We start from the raw sequence: 21,064 nt of genomic DNA, 5'->3' as shown, positions 1-21,064 counted from the left end.
TCATTACCAAGTAAAACATAAACCAGAGTGTTGCGTTCAAATGTCTTCTAAGTACATCAATAGTAAGAATGTTGTGTTCAAGTGTTTACCAAGTAAAATAATAGTGTCGCATTCAAATGTCTACTAAGTACATTAAAAGTAAGAATGTTGTGTTCAAATGTTTACCAAGTAAAACATAAACGAGAGTGTTGCGTTCAAATGTCTACTAAGTAGATCAATAGTAAGAATGTTGCGTTCAAGTGTTTACCAAGTAAACCATAAACAGGAGTGTTGCGTTCAAACGTCTATTAAGTACATCAATAGTAAGAATGTTGTGTTCAAGTGTTTACCAAGTAAAACATAAACAGGAGTGTTGCGTTCAAATGTCTATTAAGTACATCAATAGTAAGAATGTTGTGTTCAAGTGTTTACCAAGTAAAATAATAGTGGGAGTGTTGCGTTCAAATGTCTACTAAGTACATCAATAGTAAGGATGATGTGTTCAAGTGTTTACCAAGTAAAATAATAATGTTGCATTCAAATGTCTACTAAGTACATTAAAAGTAAGAATGTTGTGTTCAAATGTTTACCAAGTAAAACATAAACGAGAGTGTTGCGTTCAAATGTCTACTAAGTAGATCAATAGTAAGAATGTTGCGTTCAAGTGTTTACCAAGTAAAACATTAACGAGATTGTTGCGTTCAAATGTCTATTAAGTACATCAATAGTAAGAATGTTGTGTTCAAGTGTTTACCAAGTAAACCATAAACAGGAGTGTTGCGTTCAAATGTCTATTAAGTATATCAATGGTAAAAATGTTGCGTTCATTACCAAGTAAAACATAAACCAGAGTGTTGCGTTCAAATGTCTTCTAAGTACATCAATAGTAAGAATGTTGTCTTCAAGTGTTTACCAAGTAAAATAATAGTGGGAGTGTTGCGTTCAAATGTCTACTAAGTACATCAATAGTAAGGATGGTGTGTTCAAGTGTTTACCAAGTAAAATAATAGTGTTGTATTCAAATGTCTGCTAAGTACATTAAAAGTAAGAATGTGTTCAAATGTTTACCAAGTAAAACATAAAAGAGATTGTTGCGTTCAAATGTCTATTAAGTACATCAATGGTAAAACTGTTGCATTGAAGTATTTACCAAGTAAAACATAAACGAGAGATGTGATGTTCATGCACGGTTAATTTTATGCACCAGTAAAAGAACATGGTAACACTTTAGTATGGGGAACATATTCACCATTAATTAGTTGCTTATTAACATGCAAATTAGTAGCATATTGGCTCTTAACTAGTCATTATTAAGTACTTATTAATACCTTATTCGGCATGGCCTTATTATAACCCAAACCCTCTAACCCTGACCCTAACAAATAACTCTAAATTAAGTCTTTATTACTTAGAATATGTTCCCCTAGTGTCCAAATAACTCTAAATTAAGTTTTTGTTACTTAGAATATGTTCCCCATATTAAAGTGTTACCAAAAACATATAACTTTGTCTTGAATTTGAAAAAAAAATAACATTTTATTTTTCACTAAAGAAGGGTTCGGTGAATGCGCATATGAAACTGGTGGGGTTCGGTACCTCCAACAAGGTAAAGAACCACTGAACTACCTGTTGGGTCCCATTTATAAATCTATTGACACTTAAGAGTTTAAATCTTTTGAGGGATGGCTCTGCCAATAATAATGTATTTTCTTATTTGTATGCAAATCAATGTGTTAATTTCTTGTACACTCGATGTTGCATGCGTACTGTTGCGTTTTGGACCAGTTGTTCCTCCCAGGGAATTCAAGTCACAAGTCGCTCTCAAGCTCTTTACGACACTTAAAGCTGAGTTGAAAAACCACCAGAGACAGAATAGGTATTTTGTAATATATTTGCAAAGCTTTGCAGATATACATTGAGACCAGTCCAGCATAGGACATACAATTGCGCCGCCAAGATGGTCTCCCCCCCCGACCAAACCCTCTCCCCTCTTTAGTCCCTGGCAGTCATGTCTCTCTAGCCAAAACAAATGCCCATTATCGCTCTTTCTAACATTCCAAAGCTTCAAGGTTAACACACACAGTTTACTTGCAGACAAACAGAAAGAGAACAAATGGGAAAACACGAGCTGTTTTCAAATATGACTATGAAATAAAAGAAGTAACACTTAAATTCGGATATATGTAAATATCTGCCTCCGACAGTACCGAACCGTACTATTTTCCTCAGCTGAGGGTAGCATCCCCATGCAGCTGTAGAAATCAAACGTGAATTGGTGGAAGCTCGTGTTTGGCCAAGACAACCCGCTGACGCGCTTGTGGGCTTTTCAGGCAAACCGAGGTGAGCGCCAAACCCGACCATGTTGACACGGCAGTGTGAAATGGGATTGAACCCATCTGATGGCGGCTCCACTAATGGGCTGAAGGCACCATGTCAGATTTTTGTGTACTTCTGAGAAGCTAGCAAATGGCTTTTGTTCACGCTAAATCCAATTTTGGATGGGTTTTTTTTAAGATGGTTTTGCGTGCTAGTTTGTAACAAATCCGCCCTCTTTGGGCTTTTTACTTTTTTAATCCCAATCGCTTACATTAGCAAGAGAGCGGATGCTCACTTAGACTGTTAACCACAACAGTGCCGATGAATATGAATGACGGGGACGTCACAAAAGAGGGGCTTTTAAGCGTTTAATCCTGTCAGACATGGCAGTCTGCATGCACAGTCCATGAACTTGCCAGAAAACGGAGAGACGTCATTAAAAAAAAAACAAGGTTCTGTTTTCTTCCTCAGAGAGTTTATTCTCACTTCCCTCCATTATGCTTGATCATGTTCCATTCAATGGTTTGCTATAATGTACGATTGTAGTTCGAGACCTGCTCCATGTGTCAAATGCCTTGTCGTAAATTGGTGCTACGTCTTTCTGAGAGCCAATGTCCTTTGACTTTTGCACGGCAGGAGTTATTTCTTCTGAAACGTGTAAGAAATTGACCAGAATCAAATGTCCGCTACAGATGACGCTCGGAGGGTACCCATTGATTGATTGATTGAAACTTTTATTAGTAGATTGCACAGTACAGTACATACTGAATGGTAACACCCGCATACGTTTTTCAACTTGTTTAAGTCGGGGTCCACGTTAATCATCAGAGTATAGACATTGAATTATTTACATTATTTAGCCTTCCTGGTAAGGTATATTCAGGTGTACTGGAGAGGAGGCTACGCCGGATAGTCGAACCTCGGATTCAGGAGGAACAGTGTGGTTTTCGTCCTGGTCGTGGAACTGTGGACCAGCTCTATACTCTCGGCAGGGTCCTTGAGGGTGCATGGGAGTTTGCCCAACCAGTCTACATGTGCTTTGTGGACTTGGAGAAGGCATTCGACCGTGTACCCCGGGAAGTCCTGTGGAGAGTGCTCAGAGAGTATGGGGTATCGGACTGTCTGATTGTGGCGGTCCGCTCCCTGTACGATCAGTGTCAGAGCTTGGTCCGCATTGCCGGCAGTAAGTAGGACATGTTTCCAGTGAGGGTTGGACTCCGCCAAGGCTGCCCTTTGTCACCGATTCTGTTCATAACTTTTATGTACAGAATTTCTAGGCGCAGTCAAGGTGTTGAGTGGATCCGGTTTGGTGGCTGCAGGATTAAGTCTCTGCTATTTGCAGATGATGTGCTCCTGATGGCTTCATCTGACCAGGATCTTCAGCTCTCACTGGATCGGTTCGCAGCCGAGTGTGAAGCGACTGGGATGGGAATCAGCACCTCCAAGTCCGAGTCCATGGTTCTCGCCCGGAAAAGGGTGGAGTGCCATCTCCGGGTTGGGGAGGAGACCCTGCCCCAAGTGGAGGAGTTCAAGTACCTCGGAGTCTTGTTCACGAGTGGGGGAAGAGTGGATCATGATTGACAGGCGGATCGGTGCAGCGTCTTCCGTAATGCGGACGCTGTATCGATCCGTTGTGGTGAAGAAGGAGCTGAGCCGGAAGGCAAAGCTCTCAATTTACCGGCCGATCTACGTTCCCATCCTCACCTATGGTCATGAGCTTTGGGTTATGACCGAAAGGACAAGATCACGGGTACAAGCGGCTGAAATGAGTGGCGGGGCTCTCCCTTAGAGATAGGGTGAGGAGCTCTGCCATCCGGGGGCAGCTCAAAGTAAAGCCGCTGCTCCTCCACATCGAGAGGAGCCAGGTATTTTTTTTAATTAAATCCACTTAAAAAACACAATATATACTTACAATTAGTGCACCAACCCAAAAAACCTCCCTCCCCCATTTACACTCATTCACACAAAAGGGTTGTTTCTTTCTGTTATTAATATTCTGGTTCCTACATTATATATCAATATATATCAATACAGTCTGCAAGGGATACAGTCCGTAAGCACACATGATTGTGCGTGCTGCTGGTCCACTAATAGTACTAACCTTTAACAGTTAATTTGACTCATTTTCATTAATTACTAGTTTCTATGTAACTGTTTTTATATTGTTTTACTTTCTTTTTTATTCAAGAAAATGTTTTTAATTTATTTATCTTATTTTATTAATTTTTTTAAAAAGGACCTTATCTTCACCATACCTGGTTGTCCAAATTAGGCATAATAATGTGTTAATTCCACGACTGTATACATCTGTTGATATCGGTATCGGTAATTATGGAATTGGACAATATCGGAATATCGGATATCGGCAAAAAGCCATTATCGGACATCCCTAATTATTTCCTTAAATAAAATAGCGAACATACTAGACAACTTGTCTTTTAGTATTAAGCAAACACTGAAGGCATCAAAACTATGAATGAACATGTGGAGTTATGTACTTAACGAAAAAAGGTGAAACAACTGAAAACGTGTTTTATTTTCTAGTTTCTTCAAAATAGCCACCCTTTGCTCTGATTACTGCTTTGCACACTCTTGGCATTCTCTCGATGGGCTTCAAGAGGTAGTCACCTGAAATGGTTTTCACTTCACAGGTGTGCTTGAAGTACATCAATAGTAAGAATGTTGTGTTCAAGTGTTTACCAAGTAAAATATAAACAGGAGTGTTGCGTTCAAATGTCTATTAAGTACATCAATAGTAAGAATGTTGTGTTCAAGTGTTTACCATGTAAAATAATAGTGGGAGTGTTGCGTTCAAATGTCTATTAAGTATATCAATGGTAAAAATGTTGCGTTCATTACCAAGTAAAACATAAACCAGAGTGTTGCGTTCAAATGTCTTCTAAGTACATCAATAGTAAGAATGTTGTGTTCAAGTGTTTACCAAGTAAAATAATATTGGGAGTGTTGCGTTCAAATGTCTACTAAGTACATCAATAGTAAGGATGGTGTGTTCAAGTGTTTACCAAGTAAAATAATAGTGTTGCATTCAAATGTCTACTAAGTACATTAAAAGTAAGAATGTTGTGTTCAAATGTTTAACAAGTAAAACATAAACGAGAGTGTTGCGTTCAAATGTCTACTAAGTAGATCAATAGTAAGAATGTTGCGTTCAAGTGTTTACCAAGTAAAACATTAACGAGAGTGTTGCGTTCAAATGTCTACTAAGTAGATCAATAGTAAGAATGTTGCGTTCAAGTGTTTACCAAGTAAAACATTAACGAGATTGTTGCGTTCAAATGTCTATTAAGTACATCAATAGTAAGAATGTTGTGTTCAAGTGTTTACCAAGTAAAACATAAACAGGAGTGTTACGTTCAAATGTCTATTAAGTACATCAATAGTAAGAATGTTGTGTTCAAGTGTTTACCATGTAAAATAATAGTGGGAGTGTTGCGTTCAAATGTCTACTGAGTACATCAATAGTAAGGATGGTGTGTTCAAGTGTTTACCAAGTAAAATAATAGTGTTGCATTCAAATTAAAAGCATTCACATTAAAAGTAAGAATGTTGTGTTCAAATGTTTACCAAGTAAAACATAAACGAGATTGTTGCGTTCAAATGTCTATTAAGTACATCAATGGTAAAACTGCTGATTAATTTTGCACACTCTTGGCATTCTCTCGATGGGCTTCAAGAGGTAGTCACCTGAAATGGTTTTCACTTCACAGGTGTGCTTGAAGCTCATCGAGAGAATGCCAAGAGTGTGCAAAATTAATCAGAGCAAAGGGTGGCTATTTTGAAGAAACTAGAATTTTAAAAAATGTATTTCACCTTTTTTTGTTAAGTACATAACTCCACATGTGTTCATTCATAGTTTTGATGCCTTCAGTGACAATCTACAATGTAAATAGTCATGAGAATAAAGAAAACGCATTGAATGAGAAGGTGTGTCCAAACTTTTGGACTGCACTGTCCATTTATGAGGAAAAAATAGCACTTTTGAATACTTTTAGCTTTTCATAGTGTAAAATCTTACATTCGATGGCTTGCAAGCTTTCCAATGCGGCGGTTAAAGATACATTTCCGGGACTGCAGCACACTATTATACACCACTTTGCAGACTATTTCCATAGAAATTTGCAGCAAGTGAGCACGGGCCGCGCTGACATTTGAAGGAGCTTTGAAAGTGCTATTAGTCAGGCTATCTGGCCAAGTGAGATAGCACTGAAATCCACATTCGTCCACCCCGCTAAGCGTCTTCAAGGCAGGACGCCGATCGAAGCCGCCTTTCTGGCACCGGTGGGACCTCGCTGGCGATTCAACATCACCACGCTCGTTCTTTTAAAGGCTTAGATGGGAAGACGTCTTCTGCAAAACCCACAGGAGTCGTGAAAGCCTCACTCCAGTTGTTATTTACGAAATGCTTTGTTTTGCCGTACAAAGACCCCAAAATAACTTTCCATTTTGTGGCCTTTGTGTGGTATTAATGTTTTATTGTTTCCATGCACGCTAAAGCGGCAGAGTGGAGATGCATTAGTTATGACTGAGCTGTTTTATTAGGAAGTTCTGCAGAAAATCACCTGTCTTCGCTTCGCTACACCACCCCTGAGATTCACAACACATCCATGGCGTTCTATTCTAGAAATGAATTAATAATGACAGCAGCCAACATCTATTCTTCCTCTTCAACCTCTTCCCATCCATTGTTCTTGAAAGAAGCAACTTCGGCCGCACTCTGCAGGCTCTGGCAGCTTCCTTGCCGATGATGTTTGACCTTGTTTGTCCGCGGGCGCCGTGATTGGCTGTCGAACTGCTTGCCGGTGGATCTGGGACTTGCCAAATGTCAATCAAAGTCCCATGTGCCGTACTTCTTAAGCTTCTTCGCACCTGCGGTGCTGCACATGCTGACGAGTCAGATGACTGATTGTTGTTGCCGTGGGAACGTCAGCAAGTAAAGTGAAGGCTTTTGTTCGGACAAGACTAAACTGTTACCTTTTTGTTCTTCATTTATGATTGCTGGTCGCATTTCTGGTGGTGAGTTCAAATCCCACGTCCAGAAGAACTTCGAACATGTCACGAGGTATGGTGCTGGACATTGAGTCCGAGTGGACCGTGTTCCGCCCGCCACAACCAAATTTGGTGCACCGCAAAAAGATTTGGCTTTTAAAAATGTTTTTAGATAGAAACACATTATATTGGCACTGCTTGTGTAGGTTGTAGATCCACAAATTACAGCTGACTCGGTTCCACATCATAACGCATCTGTTCATCAATATAGTGATATACAAACCCTGTTTCCATAAGAGTTGGGAAATTGTGTTAGATGTAAATATAAACGGAATACAATGATTTGCAAATCCTTTTCAACCCATATTCAGTTGAATGCACTACAAAGACAAGATATTTGATGTTCAAACTCATAAACTTGCAAATAATAATTAACTTAGAATTTCATTGCTGCAACACGTGCCAAAGTAGTTGGGAAAGGGCATGTTCACCACTGTGTTACATGGCCTTTCCTTTTAACAACACTCAGTAAACGTTTGGGAACTGAGGAGACACATTTTTGAAGCTTCTCAGGTGGAATTCTTTCCCATTCTTGCTTGATGTACAGCTTAAGTTGTTCAACAGTCCGGGGGTCTCCGTTGTGGTATTTTAGGCTTCATAATGCGCCACATATTTTCAATGGGAGACAGGTCTGGACTACAGGCAGGCCAGTTTAGTACCTGCACTCTGTTACTATGAAGCCACGTTGATGTAACACGTGGCTTGGCATTTTCTTGCTGAAATAAGCAGGGGCGTCCATGGTAACGTTGCTCGGATGGCAACATATGTTGCTCCAAAACCTGTATGTACCTTTCAGCATTATTGGCGCCTTCACAGAGTTACCCATGTCTTGGGCATTAATACACCCCCATACCATCACACATGCTGCCTTTTACACTTTGCGCCTATAACAATCCGGATGGTTCTTTTCCTCTTTGGTCCGGAGGACCCAACGTCCACAGTTTCCAAAATCATATTGAAATGTGGACTCGTCAGACCACAGAACACTTTTCCACTTTGTATCAGTCCATCTTAGATGAGCTCAGGCCCAGCGAAGCCGACGGCGTTTCTGGGTGTTGTTGATAAACGGTTTTCGCCTTGCATAGGAGAGTAAATAACCCAAAAAATTATATTTTGTTGTTTTCTTACTGTACCGAAAATGAACCGAACCGTGACCTCTAAACCGAGGTACCTACTGAACGGAAATTTTTGTGTACCGTTACACCCCTAGTAAATACTAAAATAATACCTAGGCTAAAACTACACAGATAACACATTTAGCAGGCAAAACAAACATTGTTAAAGATAAAACACAAATTGTAAGAATTTGTTGCAAAATTCAGTCATTTCACTTGTATTAGTTTACGCTACGTGGGCCGTATGGACTGCGCTAACAATTGGCAACAAGCCAACCAGCTGTGTATACGTCTACGTATCTAACGGTGCACACCCTTCTGCCGGTCTGACTCTTTATTTAAATGCATACCTAAGCTTGACGCAAAGGTGGTAATACTGTATTGCCACCGTTGGCGAGGCATGTTTTAAAGCAGCGCTTGCCACTTGCAAGATTAAGACGTCTTTTATTGATACATTTGAAGCCCAAATACCTCCTTATTGCGCTTCACACACCCTCTTTCCTAACCAGTATAATTGCCGTTTTTTTTTGTAATTCTTCCTCTCCACACTGTTTCTGCTTGTATGCTCTCTGTGTGCATGTTGATTCACTCAACATGCGCCTCGGCTCTGCACGTCACTGCCGCATGGCAGCATGTGGATGGAAAAAAAGTACCGGTATTTTTCAAAGGCAGTATAGTATCGTTTTTAATTTATTAGTACTGGGGTATTTTATTAGTACCGGTATACGTGGAGAGCTTTGATGACCTGGACGGAAATAATTGTCAGGCACATGACCCTCGAAGACCTCCTCAATCCTACCAGCACGTCTTCCTATGAGGAAGCAGGGCCTGGGGAATCTGTGGTGGGCTCTCCTATTTCTGGGGCTGAGGTTGCCGAGGTAGTTAAAAAGCTCCTCGGTGGTAAGGCCCCGGGGGTGGATGAGATCCGCCCGGAGTTCCTTAAGGCTCTTAATGTTGTGGGGCTGTCTTGTTTGACAAGACTCTGCAACATCGCGTGGACATCGGGGGCAGTACCTCTGGATTGGCAGACCGGGGTGGTGGTTCCTCTCTTTCAGAAGGGGAACCGGAGGGTGTGTTCCCACTATCGTGGGATCACACTCCTCAGCCTTCCAGGTAAGGTCTATTCAGGTGTGCTGGAGAGGAGGCTACGCCGGATAATCGAACCTCGGATTCAGGAGGAACAGTGTGGTTTTCGTCCTGGTCGTGGAACTGTGGACCAGCTCTATACTCTCGGCAGGGTCCTTGAGGGTGCATGGGAGTTTGCCCAACCAGTCTACATGTGCTTTGTGGACTTGGAGAAGGCATTCGACCGTGTACCCCGGGAAGTCCTGTGGGGAGTGCTCAGAGAGTATGGGGTAACGGACTGTCTTATTGTGGCAGTTCGCTCCCTGTATGAGCAGTGTCAGAGCTTGGTCCGCATTGCCGGCAGTAAGTCGGACCTGTTTTCAGTGAGGGTTGGACTCCGCCAAGGCTGCCCTTTGTCACCGATTCTGTTCATAACCTTTATGGACAGAATTTCTAGGCGCAGTCAGGGCGTTGAGGGGATCTGGTTTGGTGGCTGCAGGATTAGGTCTCTGCTATTTGCAGATGATGTGGTCCTGATGGCTTCCTCTGGCCAAGATCTTCAGCTCTCACTGGATCGGTTCGCAGCCGAGTGTGAAGCGACTGAGATGGGAATCAGCACCTCCAAGTCCGAGTCCATGGTTCTCGCCCGGAAAAGGGTGGAGTGCCATCTCCGGGTTGGGGAGGAGATCTTGCCCCAAGTGGAGGAGTTCAAGTACCTCGGAGTCTTGTTCACGAGTGGGGGTAGAGTGGATCGTGAGATCGACAGGCGGATCGGTTCGGCGTCTTCAGTAATGCGGACGCTGTATCGAACCGTTGTGGTGAAGAAGGAGCTGAGCCGCAAGGCAAAGCTCTCGATTTACCGGTCGATCTACGTTCCCATCCTCACCTATGGTCATGAGCTTTGGGTCATGACGGAAAGGACAAGATCACGGGTACAAGCGGCCGAAATGAGTTTCCTCCGCCGAGTGGCGGGGCTCTCCCTTAGAGATGGTGAGAAGCTCTGTCATTCGGGGGGAGCTCAAAGTAAAGCCGCTGCTCCTCCACATCGAGAGGAGCCAGATGAGGTCAGGGTCAGATGCCACCCGAACGCCTCCCTAGGAAGGTGTTTCGGGCATGTCCGACCGGTAGGAGGCCACGGGGAAGACCCAGGACAAGCTGGGAAGACTGTCTCTCCCGGCTGGCCTGGGAACGCCTCGGGATCCCCCGGGAGGAGCTGGACGAAGTGGCTGGGGAGAGGGAAGTCTGGGCTTCCCTGCTTAAGCTGCTGCCCCCGCGACCCGACCTCTGATAAGCGGAAGAAGATGGATGGATGGATGGAATGACCCTCCATTTCTCCCAAGAGTCTATCCTGTATCCGGCAACAAACGTTCCGCCGAGTTCCCCCGAACCTGAGCTTTTATTCAGAACTAGTCGATCAATTCTATTGTTTACTATTGTCCAAATCGTTAAGCAGGAGAGATAAGAGAACGGGCTGAAAGTGTCCGCCTTTTGTTCAGAGCCAGAGAGAAAACTCTTTGGGTAAAAAACTTCATATTCTGTTGTTAAAAAAGGATTTTAAAAAATATGACATAATGCAGCACATTTTTTATGACACCAACACACAACGTTTTGCATCTTTGCCAGATGAGACGAACACATTGTTTGTCATGAAAAAATATTGATATATTCTGAGTGAAATTGTGGATTGTGGAGTAGTGTACCATTCCCTATTTTAATAATAAAAATCAACATAATTAATTTGAAATTTTAAAGATTAAATCAGATCCTTTAATTACTGTTTGGATGGGCAAACGTGTTGTTGTATCCACGGGATGTTAGAGGAGTAATTACACTGCATGGTCTAAATACTCTGATAACATTGGAATGTGTTTGTGGGTGTGATTAAGTCCTACTCCAGCAGATTATCCAGAGTCTTTTCCAAGATCTGTGTATTATTTAAATGACAATAGGAGCTCAGCTTCAATTTGTGTTACATGCATGCTGTGGAGTGCTGGCAATAATGCAATAATGCTGCCCCCACCCCGGAGGATGACGCCATTATGATTTATTTCATCTAACGTGCAGTTTGTGTGACCATACAGTAGGTCTACGTTGTAGTGTTGGTGTGTGTGTATGTTCATCTATTTTTCAGTGTGACTCTCTCTTCCCTTCCTAATGTTCCTCTTCCTTCTGGCTCCATTTTTATCGCAGAGGGTCCACCACTATAGTGTGTGTGTGCGTGTGTGTGTGTGTGTGTGTGTGTGTGTGTGTGTGTGTGTGTGTGTGTGTGTGTGTGTGTGTGTGTGTGTGTGTGTGTTAGGTCAGTGGGGAGAGAGGCTCCTCGTAATCCGGTAATCAAACCAGCTGCCACCCCCACCCAACCCCCATCCTCACATACCTCCTTCTTCTTCCGCTTTTCTCTCTCCTTCTGTTGCTTTTGCTTATTGTGTTTTTCTTACCAAATTGTTGTCCCTCTATTTATATTTGTTGTATATTTTGTGTTAGGTCAAGCATCTTTCATTTACTGCTTATACTCCAATTTCCCCCATGCACATGGTTATCGTATTATATATACATATACATATACATATACATATACATATGTATACTGTATGTATAGTGTGTACACATATATATATATATATATATATATATATATATATATATATATATATGTATATATATATATATATAAATAAATATATATAAATGTATATATATATATGTAAGTATGTATGTATATATATGTGTGTGTGTATATATGTGTATATATGTATATATACAGTATATGTGTATATGGAAATATACTATTTATGTGAATACATGTATATATATGTATATATACTATATATGTGTATACATGTGTATATATGTATAAATACAGTATATGTGCATATATGTATATACTGTATATGTATATATACCCTATGTGTATATATGTATATATACAGTAAATGTGTATATGTATGTATATATATATATATATAAATAAATATGTGTGTGTGTATATATACACACACACATATATATATATATATATATATATATATATATATATATATATATATATACACACATACATACATACATATACACATTTACTGTATATATACATATATACACATTTACTGTATATATACATATATACACATATACTGTATTTATACACATATATATATATATATACATATATTTATATATTTATATACATATATATATATATATATATATATATATGTATATTTACATATACACACACACACATATATATATATATATGTGTGTATAAATACAGTATGTGTATATATGTATATATACAGTAAATGTGTATGTATGTATATATGTATATATATATATATATACACACACACACACACACACACACACACACACACACACACACATTTATATTTATATTTATATTTATATTCATATTTATGTATGTATATATATATGTGTGTGTTTGTACCATTATTTGATTTTTCAATATCAATATTTCTACTATTTTGATGAATTTTAAGTTTTTTAGCCAGGGCTGTATTTTATAAAATAGACTGTAATATGTTTTTAATCCGCTGCGATCCAGAAAACCTGCCATGGTGTACTTATATGATATGATTTTGCAGTTCTACTTTTTAGTGGCTTTTTTGATTTGTCAAAGTTGTATTACAGTATATCCTTCCGAGAAAACCAGTTTTTTTTTTCTTTTGTCAGTAGTTACACATTTGAGGGAAAAATATTCCTGGTATGCAAAACAGAAATGTGTGGCAGAGGACACTGCCCACAAGGGACAGTACTATAAAAATATACCTGGATGAGTAGTCAGGGTTCAGCTTGTGTATTTTGTTCACTTCCTCATTATCAATCTAAAATGGATTCCTCTTTGTTTCTCCACAGATGGGGTCCACAGCATTTCGGCTCACTGCGTCCTGCGTGTCCTCATCATCACCGAGGACATGCTGGGCAGCAGCGTCACGGTCCGCCTGCAGAACATGTCCCAGGAGCACTTCCTGTCGCCGCAGCTGGGTCACTTCCTGGAGGGCGTCTCAGCCGTGCTCTCGGTGCCCGTCGAGGACGTCTTCGTCTTCAACATCCTGCCAGACATGGACGCCGCCCCGGGAGGCATCCTGAACGTCAGCTTCTCTGCCGCGCTGCCGGGAGGACACTTCTTTCCTTCCGAGGCCCTGGAGGAGCAACTGTACCTGAACAGGCCGCGGCTGACGTCACTCACACAGATGGAGGTTAGTTAAAAGTTGCAGTTTCATCACAGATTCTGCCTCAACTTTAGTCAAATTTCTACAAGATACTTCACCTAGACTGACCATACGTCCTCTTTTCCCCAGACATGTCCTCTTTTGCGGGAACTGTCCGGGCTGTTTCTTAAATGCCTCAAATGTCCGGCATTTTGAGTTAGGGTTGCGTGTAATTTCAATGTACGTCCAGGGTTAAGAAGGGGTTGAAAACAAAACAAATTGTGAAGGTGGGCGCACGCAGCAGCATTCGTGAGGGAGGGGCAGAGACAGAGAGAGCGAGAGAGCGAGGGAGTAGAGAGACAGACAGGACACAAGAGAGAGAGTGGAGAGACAGACAGGACACGAGAGAGAGTAGAGAGACAGACAGGACACAAGGCAAGGATGCCGAAACGTAAATGCAACTTCACGGATGATTTGCGGGAAAAGTATCCGTGTTTTCGTCCTGGCCGTGACACATGGAAAGCAGAATGCACTGTGTGCAAAGCAGGAACGTACAAACCCCGTTTCCATATGAGTTGGGAAATTGTGTTAGATGTAAATATAAACGGAATACAATGATTTGCAAATCCTTTTCAACCCATATTCAGTTGAATATGCTACAAAGACAACATATTTGATGTTCAAACTGATAAACGTTTTTTTTTTTTTGAAACATTATCATTAACTTTAGAATTTGATGCCAGCAACATGTGACAAAGAAGTTGGGAAAGGGCATGTTCACCACTGTGTTACATGGCCTTTCCTTTTAACAACACTCAGTAAACGTTTGGGAACTGAGGAGACACATTTTTTAAGCTTCACAGGTGGAATTCTTTCCCATTCTTGCTTGATGTACAGCTTAAGTTGTTCAACAGTCCGGGGGTCTCCGTTGTGCTTCATAATGCGCCACACATTTTCAATGGGAGACAGGTCTGGACTACAGGCAGGCCAGTCTAGTACCCGCACTCTTTTAATATGAAGCCATGTTGATGTAACACGTGGCTTGGCATTGTCTTGCTGAAATAAGCAGGGGCGTCCATGGTAACGGATGGCAACATATGTTTTCTTTGTCAACAAATGCGTGAGCAAATTGTTGAACAATTTAAGAAAAACCTTTCTCAACCAGCTATTGCAAGGAATTTAGGGATTTCACCATCTACGGTCCGTAATATCATCAAAGGGTTCAGAGAATCTGGAGAAATCACTGCACGTAAGCAGCTAAGCCCGTGACCTTCGATCCCTCAGGCTGTACTGCATCAACAAGCGACATCAGTGTGTAAAGGATATCACCACATGGGCTCAGGAACACTTCAGAAACCCACTGTCAGTAACTACAGTTGGTCGCTACATCTGTAAGTGCAAGTTAAAAATCTCCTATGCAAGGCGAAAACCGTTTATCAACAACACCCAGAAACGCAGTCGGCTTCGCTGGGCCTGAGCTCATCTAACATGGACTGATACAAAGTGGAAAAGTGTTCTGTGGTCTGACGAGTCCACATTTCAAATTGTTTTTGGAAACTGTGGACGTCGTGGCCTCCGGACCAAAGAAGAAAAGAACCACCCGGATTGTTATAGGCGCAAAGTTGAAAAGCCAGCATCTGTGATGGTATGGAGGTGTATTAGTGCCCAAGACATGGGTAACTTACACATCTGTGAAGGCGCCATTAATGCTGAAAGGTACATACAGGTTTTGGAGCAACATATGTTGCCATCCAAGCAACGTTATCATGGACGCCCCTGCTTATTTCAGCAAGACAATGCCAAGTCACGTGTTACATCAACGTGGCCTCATAGTAAAAGAGTGCGGGTACTAGACTGGCCTGCCTGTAGTCCAGACCTGTCTCCCATTGAAAATGTGTGGCACATTATGAAGCCTAAAATACCACAACGGAGACCCCCGGACTGTTGAACAACTTAAGCTGTACATCAAGCAAGAATGGGAAAGAATTCCACCTGAGAAGCTTCAAAAATGTGTCTCCTCAGTTCCCAAACGTTTACTGAGTGTTGTTAAAAGGAAAGGCCATGTAACACAGCGGTGAACATGCCCTTTCCCAACTACTTTGTGTTGCAGCCATGAAATTCTAAGTTAATTATTATTTGCAAAAAAAAAAAAAAAGTTTATCAGTTTGAACATCAAATATGTTGTCTTTGTAGCATATTCAACTGAATATGGGTTAAAAAGGATTTGCAAATCATTGTATTCCGTTTATATTTACATCTAACACAATTCCCCAACTCATATGGAAACGGGGTTTGTATTTTTGGCCAAAGTAAGACAAAGAAAACAATCTGAAGTTGTCTTTATTTTTTAGTTTTAATGCCACGATTTTAATAGCACAGATTTTCCTCCATGCGGCCCCTGAGCTGAAATGAGTTTGACACCCCTTGTGTAGTACAATTTGATTTTAAAAACAGCTAATCAAATCAACTTTATTTATAAAGCACATTTAAAATTTACCACAGGGGTAGCCAAAGTGCTGTACAATAGGCAGGTTAAAAGATAACACAAGAAAAACGAGCACGATAAAAACATAAAAAAATAAATAAAACTTAGAAAAAGGTTCACAGCAGGTGCATTATGGGACGCCATAGCAGGATGGAGATCACACAGTGTTAAAGGCCATGGAATAAAAGTGTGTTTATTTACAAATCACTCTTAATCAACCATCTAAGCATACAAATATTTAATAATGGTGTTTTAAAATCTGACCGCTGATATTGGTCGAGTATTATTCATTTTCCAAACTGTTGCACTGCAGCAAGTATCATTAAAACGTTTAAAGGGGAACATTATCACCAGACCTATGTAAGCGTCAATATATACCTTGATGTTGCAGAAAAAAGACCATATATTTTTTTAACCCATTTCCGAACTCTAAATGGGTGAATTTTGGCGAATTAAACGTCTTTCTATTATTCGCTCTCGGAGCGATGACGTCACAACGTGACGTCACATCGGGAAGCAATCCGCCATTTTCTCAAACACCGAGTCAAATCAGCTCTGTTATTTTCCGTTTTTTCGACTGTTTTCCGTACCTTGGAGACATCATGCCTCGTCGGTGTGTTGTCGGAGGGTGTAACAACACGAACAGGGACGGATTCAAGTTGCACCAGTGGCCCAAAGATGCGAAAGTGGCAAGAAATTGGACGTTTGTTCCGCACACTTTACCGACGAAAGCTATGCTACGACAGAGATGGCAAGAATGTGTGGATATCCTGCGACACTCAAAGCAGATGCATTTCCAACGATAAAGTCAAAGAAATCTGCCGCCAGACCCCCAGGAAAAGAGAGCGGATGAGGGTATGTCTACAGAATATATTAATTGATGAAAACTGGACTGTCTGCACTCTCAAAGTGCATGTTGTTGCCAAATGTATTTCATATGCTGTAAACCTAGTTCATAGTTGTTAGTTTCCTTTAATGCCAAACAAACACATACCAATCGTTGGTTAGAAGGCGATCGCCGAATTCGTCCTCGCTTTCTCCCGTGTCGCTGGCTGTCGTGTCGTTTTCGTCGGTTTCGCTTGCATACGGTTCAAACCGATATGGCTCAATAGCTTCAGTTTCTTCTTCAATTTCGTTTTCGCTACCTGCCTCCACACTACAACCATCCGTTTCAATACATGCGTAATCTGTTGAATCGCTTAAGCCGCTGAAATCCGAGTCTGAATCCGAGCTAATGTCGCTATAGCTTGCTGTTCTTTCCGCCATGTTTGTTTGTATTCACTATGTGACGTCACAGGAAAATGGACGGGTGTTTATAACGATGGTTAAAAGCAGGCACTTTGAAGCTTTTTTTAGGGATATTGCGTGATGGGTAAAATTTTGAAAAAAACTTCGATAAATAAAATGAGCCACTGGGAACTGATTTTTAATGGTTTTAACCCTTCTGAAATTGTGATAATGTCCCCCTTTAACTATCAATATTTGTCATATTATACATTACTAACAGCTTATTCCCTCCCCTGTCCTCTCAGGTCCTCCCATTTGACGACAACGTGTGTCTCCGCGAGCCGTGCCAGAACTACATGAAGTGCATCTCGGTGCTGCGCTTCAATAGCTCCGCCCCCTTCATCTCCTCGCCCTCCATCCTGTTCCGGCCCATCCACCCCATCGCCGGCCTACGTTGCCGCTGCCCGGTGGGCTTCACTGGCGACTACTGCGAGACGGAGATCAACCTTTGCTACTCCAACCCCTGCCTCAACGGAGGGGTGTGCGCCCGGAAAGAGGGAGGGTACACGTGTATCTGCCGGGAGGACCACACTGGTGAGTAGTGATGTAAACACATACAGTCGTGGTCCAAAGTGGACATACACTTGTAAAGAACATGATGTTGTTTTGAGTTTCCAATTATTTCTACAACTCTTATTTGTTTGTGATAGAGTGATTGGAGCACATACACTATATTGACAAAAGTATTTGGCCACCCATCCAAATGATGAGAATCAGGTGCCCTAATCACTTGGCCCGGTGTATAAAATCAAGCACTTAGGCATGGAGACTGTTTCTACAAACATTTGTGAAAGAATGGGCCGCTTTCAGTGATTTCCAGCATGGAACTGTCATTGGATGCCACCTGTGCAACAAATCCAGTCATGAAATTTCCTCGCTCCTAAATACAAACCCCGTTTCCATATGAGTTGGGAAATTGTGTTAGATGTAAATACAAACGGAATACAATGATTTGCAAATCGTATTCAACCCATATTCAGTTGAATATGCTACAAAGACAACATATTTAATGTTCAAACTTTTTTTGCAAATAATCATTAACTTTAGAATTTGATGCCAGCAACACGTGACAAAGAAGTTGGGAAAGGCGGCAATAAATACTGATAATGTTGAGGAATGCTCATCAAACACTTATTTGGAACATCCCACAGGTGAACAGGCAAATTGGGAACAGGTGGGTGCCATGATTGGGTATAAAAGTAGATTCCATGAAATGCTCAGTCATTCACAAACAAGGACGGGGCGAGGGTCACCACTTTGTCAACAAATGCCTGAGCAAATTGTTGAACAGTTTAAGAAAAACCTTTCTCAACCAGCTATTGCAAGGAATTTAGGGATTTCACCTTCTACGGTTTGTAATACCATCAAAGGGTTCAGAGAATCTGGAGAAATCACTGCACGTAAGCAGCTAAGCCCGTGACCTTCGATCCCTCAGGCTGTACTGCATCAACAAGCGACATCAGTGTGTAAAGGATATCACCACATGGGCTCAGGAACACTTCAGAAACCCACTGTCAGTAACTACAGTTGGTGGCTACATCTGTAAGTGCAAGTTAAAACTCTCCTATGCAAGGCGAAAACCGTTTATCAACAACACCCAGAAACGCCGTCGGCTCCGCTTGGCCTGAGCTCATCTAAGATGGACTGATACAAAGTGGAAACGTGTTCTGTGGTCTGACGAGTCAACATTTCAAATTGTTTTTGGAAACTGTGGACGTTGTGTCCTCCGGACCAAAGAGGAAAAGAACCATCCGGATTGTTATAGGCGCAAAGTTGAAAAGCCAGCATCTGTGATGGTATGGGGGTGTATTAGTGCCCAAGACATGGGTAACTTACACATCTGGGAAGGCGCCATTAATGCGGAAAGGTACATACAGGTTTTGGAGCAACGTTACCATGGACGCCCCTGCTTATTTCAGCAAGACAATGCCAAGCCACGTGTTACATCAATGTGGCTTCATAGTATCAATCAATGTTTTATTTTTATTTTTATGTAAAAGAGTGCGGGTACTAGACTGGCCTGCCTGTAGTCCAGACCTGTCTCCCATTGAAAATGTGTGGTGCATTATGAAGCCTAAAATACCACAACGGAGACCCTCGGACTGTTGAACAACTTAAGCTGTACATCAAGCAAGAATGGGAAAGAATTCCACCTGAGAAGCTTCAAAAATGTGTCTCCTCAGTTCCCAAACGTTTACTGAGTGTTGTTAAAAGGAAAGGCCATGTAACACAGTGGTGAACATGCCCTTTCCCAACTACTTTGGCACGTGTTGCAGCCATGAAATTCTAAGTTCATCATTATTTGCAAAAAATAAATAAAGTTTATGAGTTTGAACATGAAACATCTTGTCATTGTAGCATATTCAACTGAATATGGGTTGAAAAGGATTTGCAAATCATTGTATTCCGTTTATTTTTACATCTAACACAATTTCCCAAGGGCAGCACGGTGGAAGAGGGGTTAGTGCATCTGCCTCACAATACGAAGGTCCTGAGTAGTCCTGGGTTCAATCCCGGGCTCGGGATCTTTCTGTGTGGAGTTTGCATGTTCTCCACGTGACTGCGTGGGTTCCCTCCGGGTACTCCGGCTTCCTCCCACCTCCAAAGACATGCACCTGGGGATAAGTTGATTGGCAACACTAAATTGGCCCTAGTGTGTGAATGTGAGTGTGAATGTTGTCTGTCTATCTGTGTTGGCCCTGCGATGAGGTGGCGACTTGTCCAGGGTGTACCCCGCCTTCCGCCCGATTGTAGCTGAGATAGGCTCCAGCGCCCCTCGCGACCCCAAAGGGAATAAGCGGTAGAAAATGGATGGATGGATGGACAATTTCCCAACTCATATGGAAATGGGGTTTGTATTCCAAAGTCAATTTTATTATAAGAAAAGTGAAGAGTTTGGGAACAACAGCAACTCAGCCACCAAGTGGTAGGCCACGTAAACTGACAGAGAGGGGTCAGCGAATGCTGAAGTGCATAGTGCAAAGTCTACAGAGCTCCAACCTTCATGTGACCTTCCAATTAGCCCACGCACAGTACGCATAGAGCTTCATGGAATGGGTTTCTATGGCCGAGCAGCTGCATCTAAGCCATACATCACCAAGTCCAATACAAAGCGTGGGATGCAGTGGTGTAAAGCACGTCGCCACTGGACTCTAGAGCAGTGGAGACGCCTTCTCTGGAGTGATGAATCACGCTTTTCAATCTGGCAATCTCATGGACGAGTCTGGGTTTGGAGGTTGCCAGGAGAACGCTACATTTCGGACTGCATTGTGCCGAGTGTGAAATTTGGTGGAGGAGCAATTATGGCGTGGGGTTGGTTTTTCAGGAGTTGGGCTCCCAGTGAAAGGAAGTTTGAATGTTCCAGGATACCAAAACAATTCCATGGGATGGCACTTCAAGTTCATATGTGAGTAATGGCAGGTGGCCAAATACTTTTGGCAATATAGTGTACTTGTTGGTCACAGAAAACATTCTTGAAGTTTGGTTCTTTTATGAATTTATTATGGGTCTACTGAAAAATGTGACCAAATCTGCTGGGTCAAAAGTATACATACAGCAATGTTAAAAATACATCGAAT

General features: G+C 41.7%; 1 protein-coding gene across 2 annotated transcripts in view; it reads left to right on the top strand.

The window, feature by feature from the left end:
* The window catches only part of celsr3 (cadherin, EGF LAG seven-pass G-type receptor 3), a 283,146-nt gene that overhangs the window by 61,705 nt on the left and 200,377 nt on the right, over positions 1 to 21,064 (top strand). For both annotated transcript variants that reach the window (XM_061974323.1, XM_061974314.1), the window contains 2 exons: positions 13,419 to 13,762; positions 17,732 to 18,020. In XM_061974323.1, coding sequence (XP_061830307.1) covers positions 13,419 to 13,762; positions 17,732 to 18,020 — 633 coding nt within the window. The remainder of the gene's footprint in view (positions 1 to 13,418; positions 13,763 to 17,731; positions 18,021 to 21,064) is intronic.

This window comes from Nerophis lumbriciformis, linkage group LG01, assembly GCF_033978685.3.
Source record: "Nerophis lumbriciformis linkage group LG01, RoL_Nlum_v2.1, whole genome shotgun sequence".
NCBI lineage: Eukaryota > Metazoa > Chordata > Actinopteri > Syngnathiformes > Syngnathidae > Nerophis > Nerophis lumbriciformis.
The sequence above is the reverse complement of the archived record's forward strand: the minus strand, read 5'-3'. Positions and strand labels throughout refer to the sequence as shown.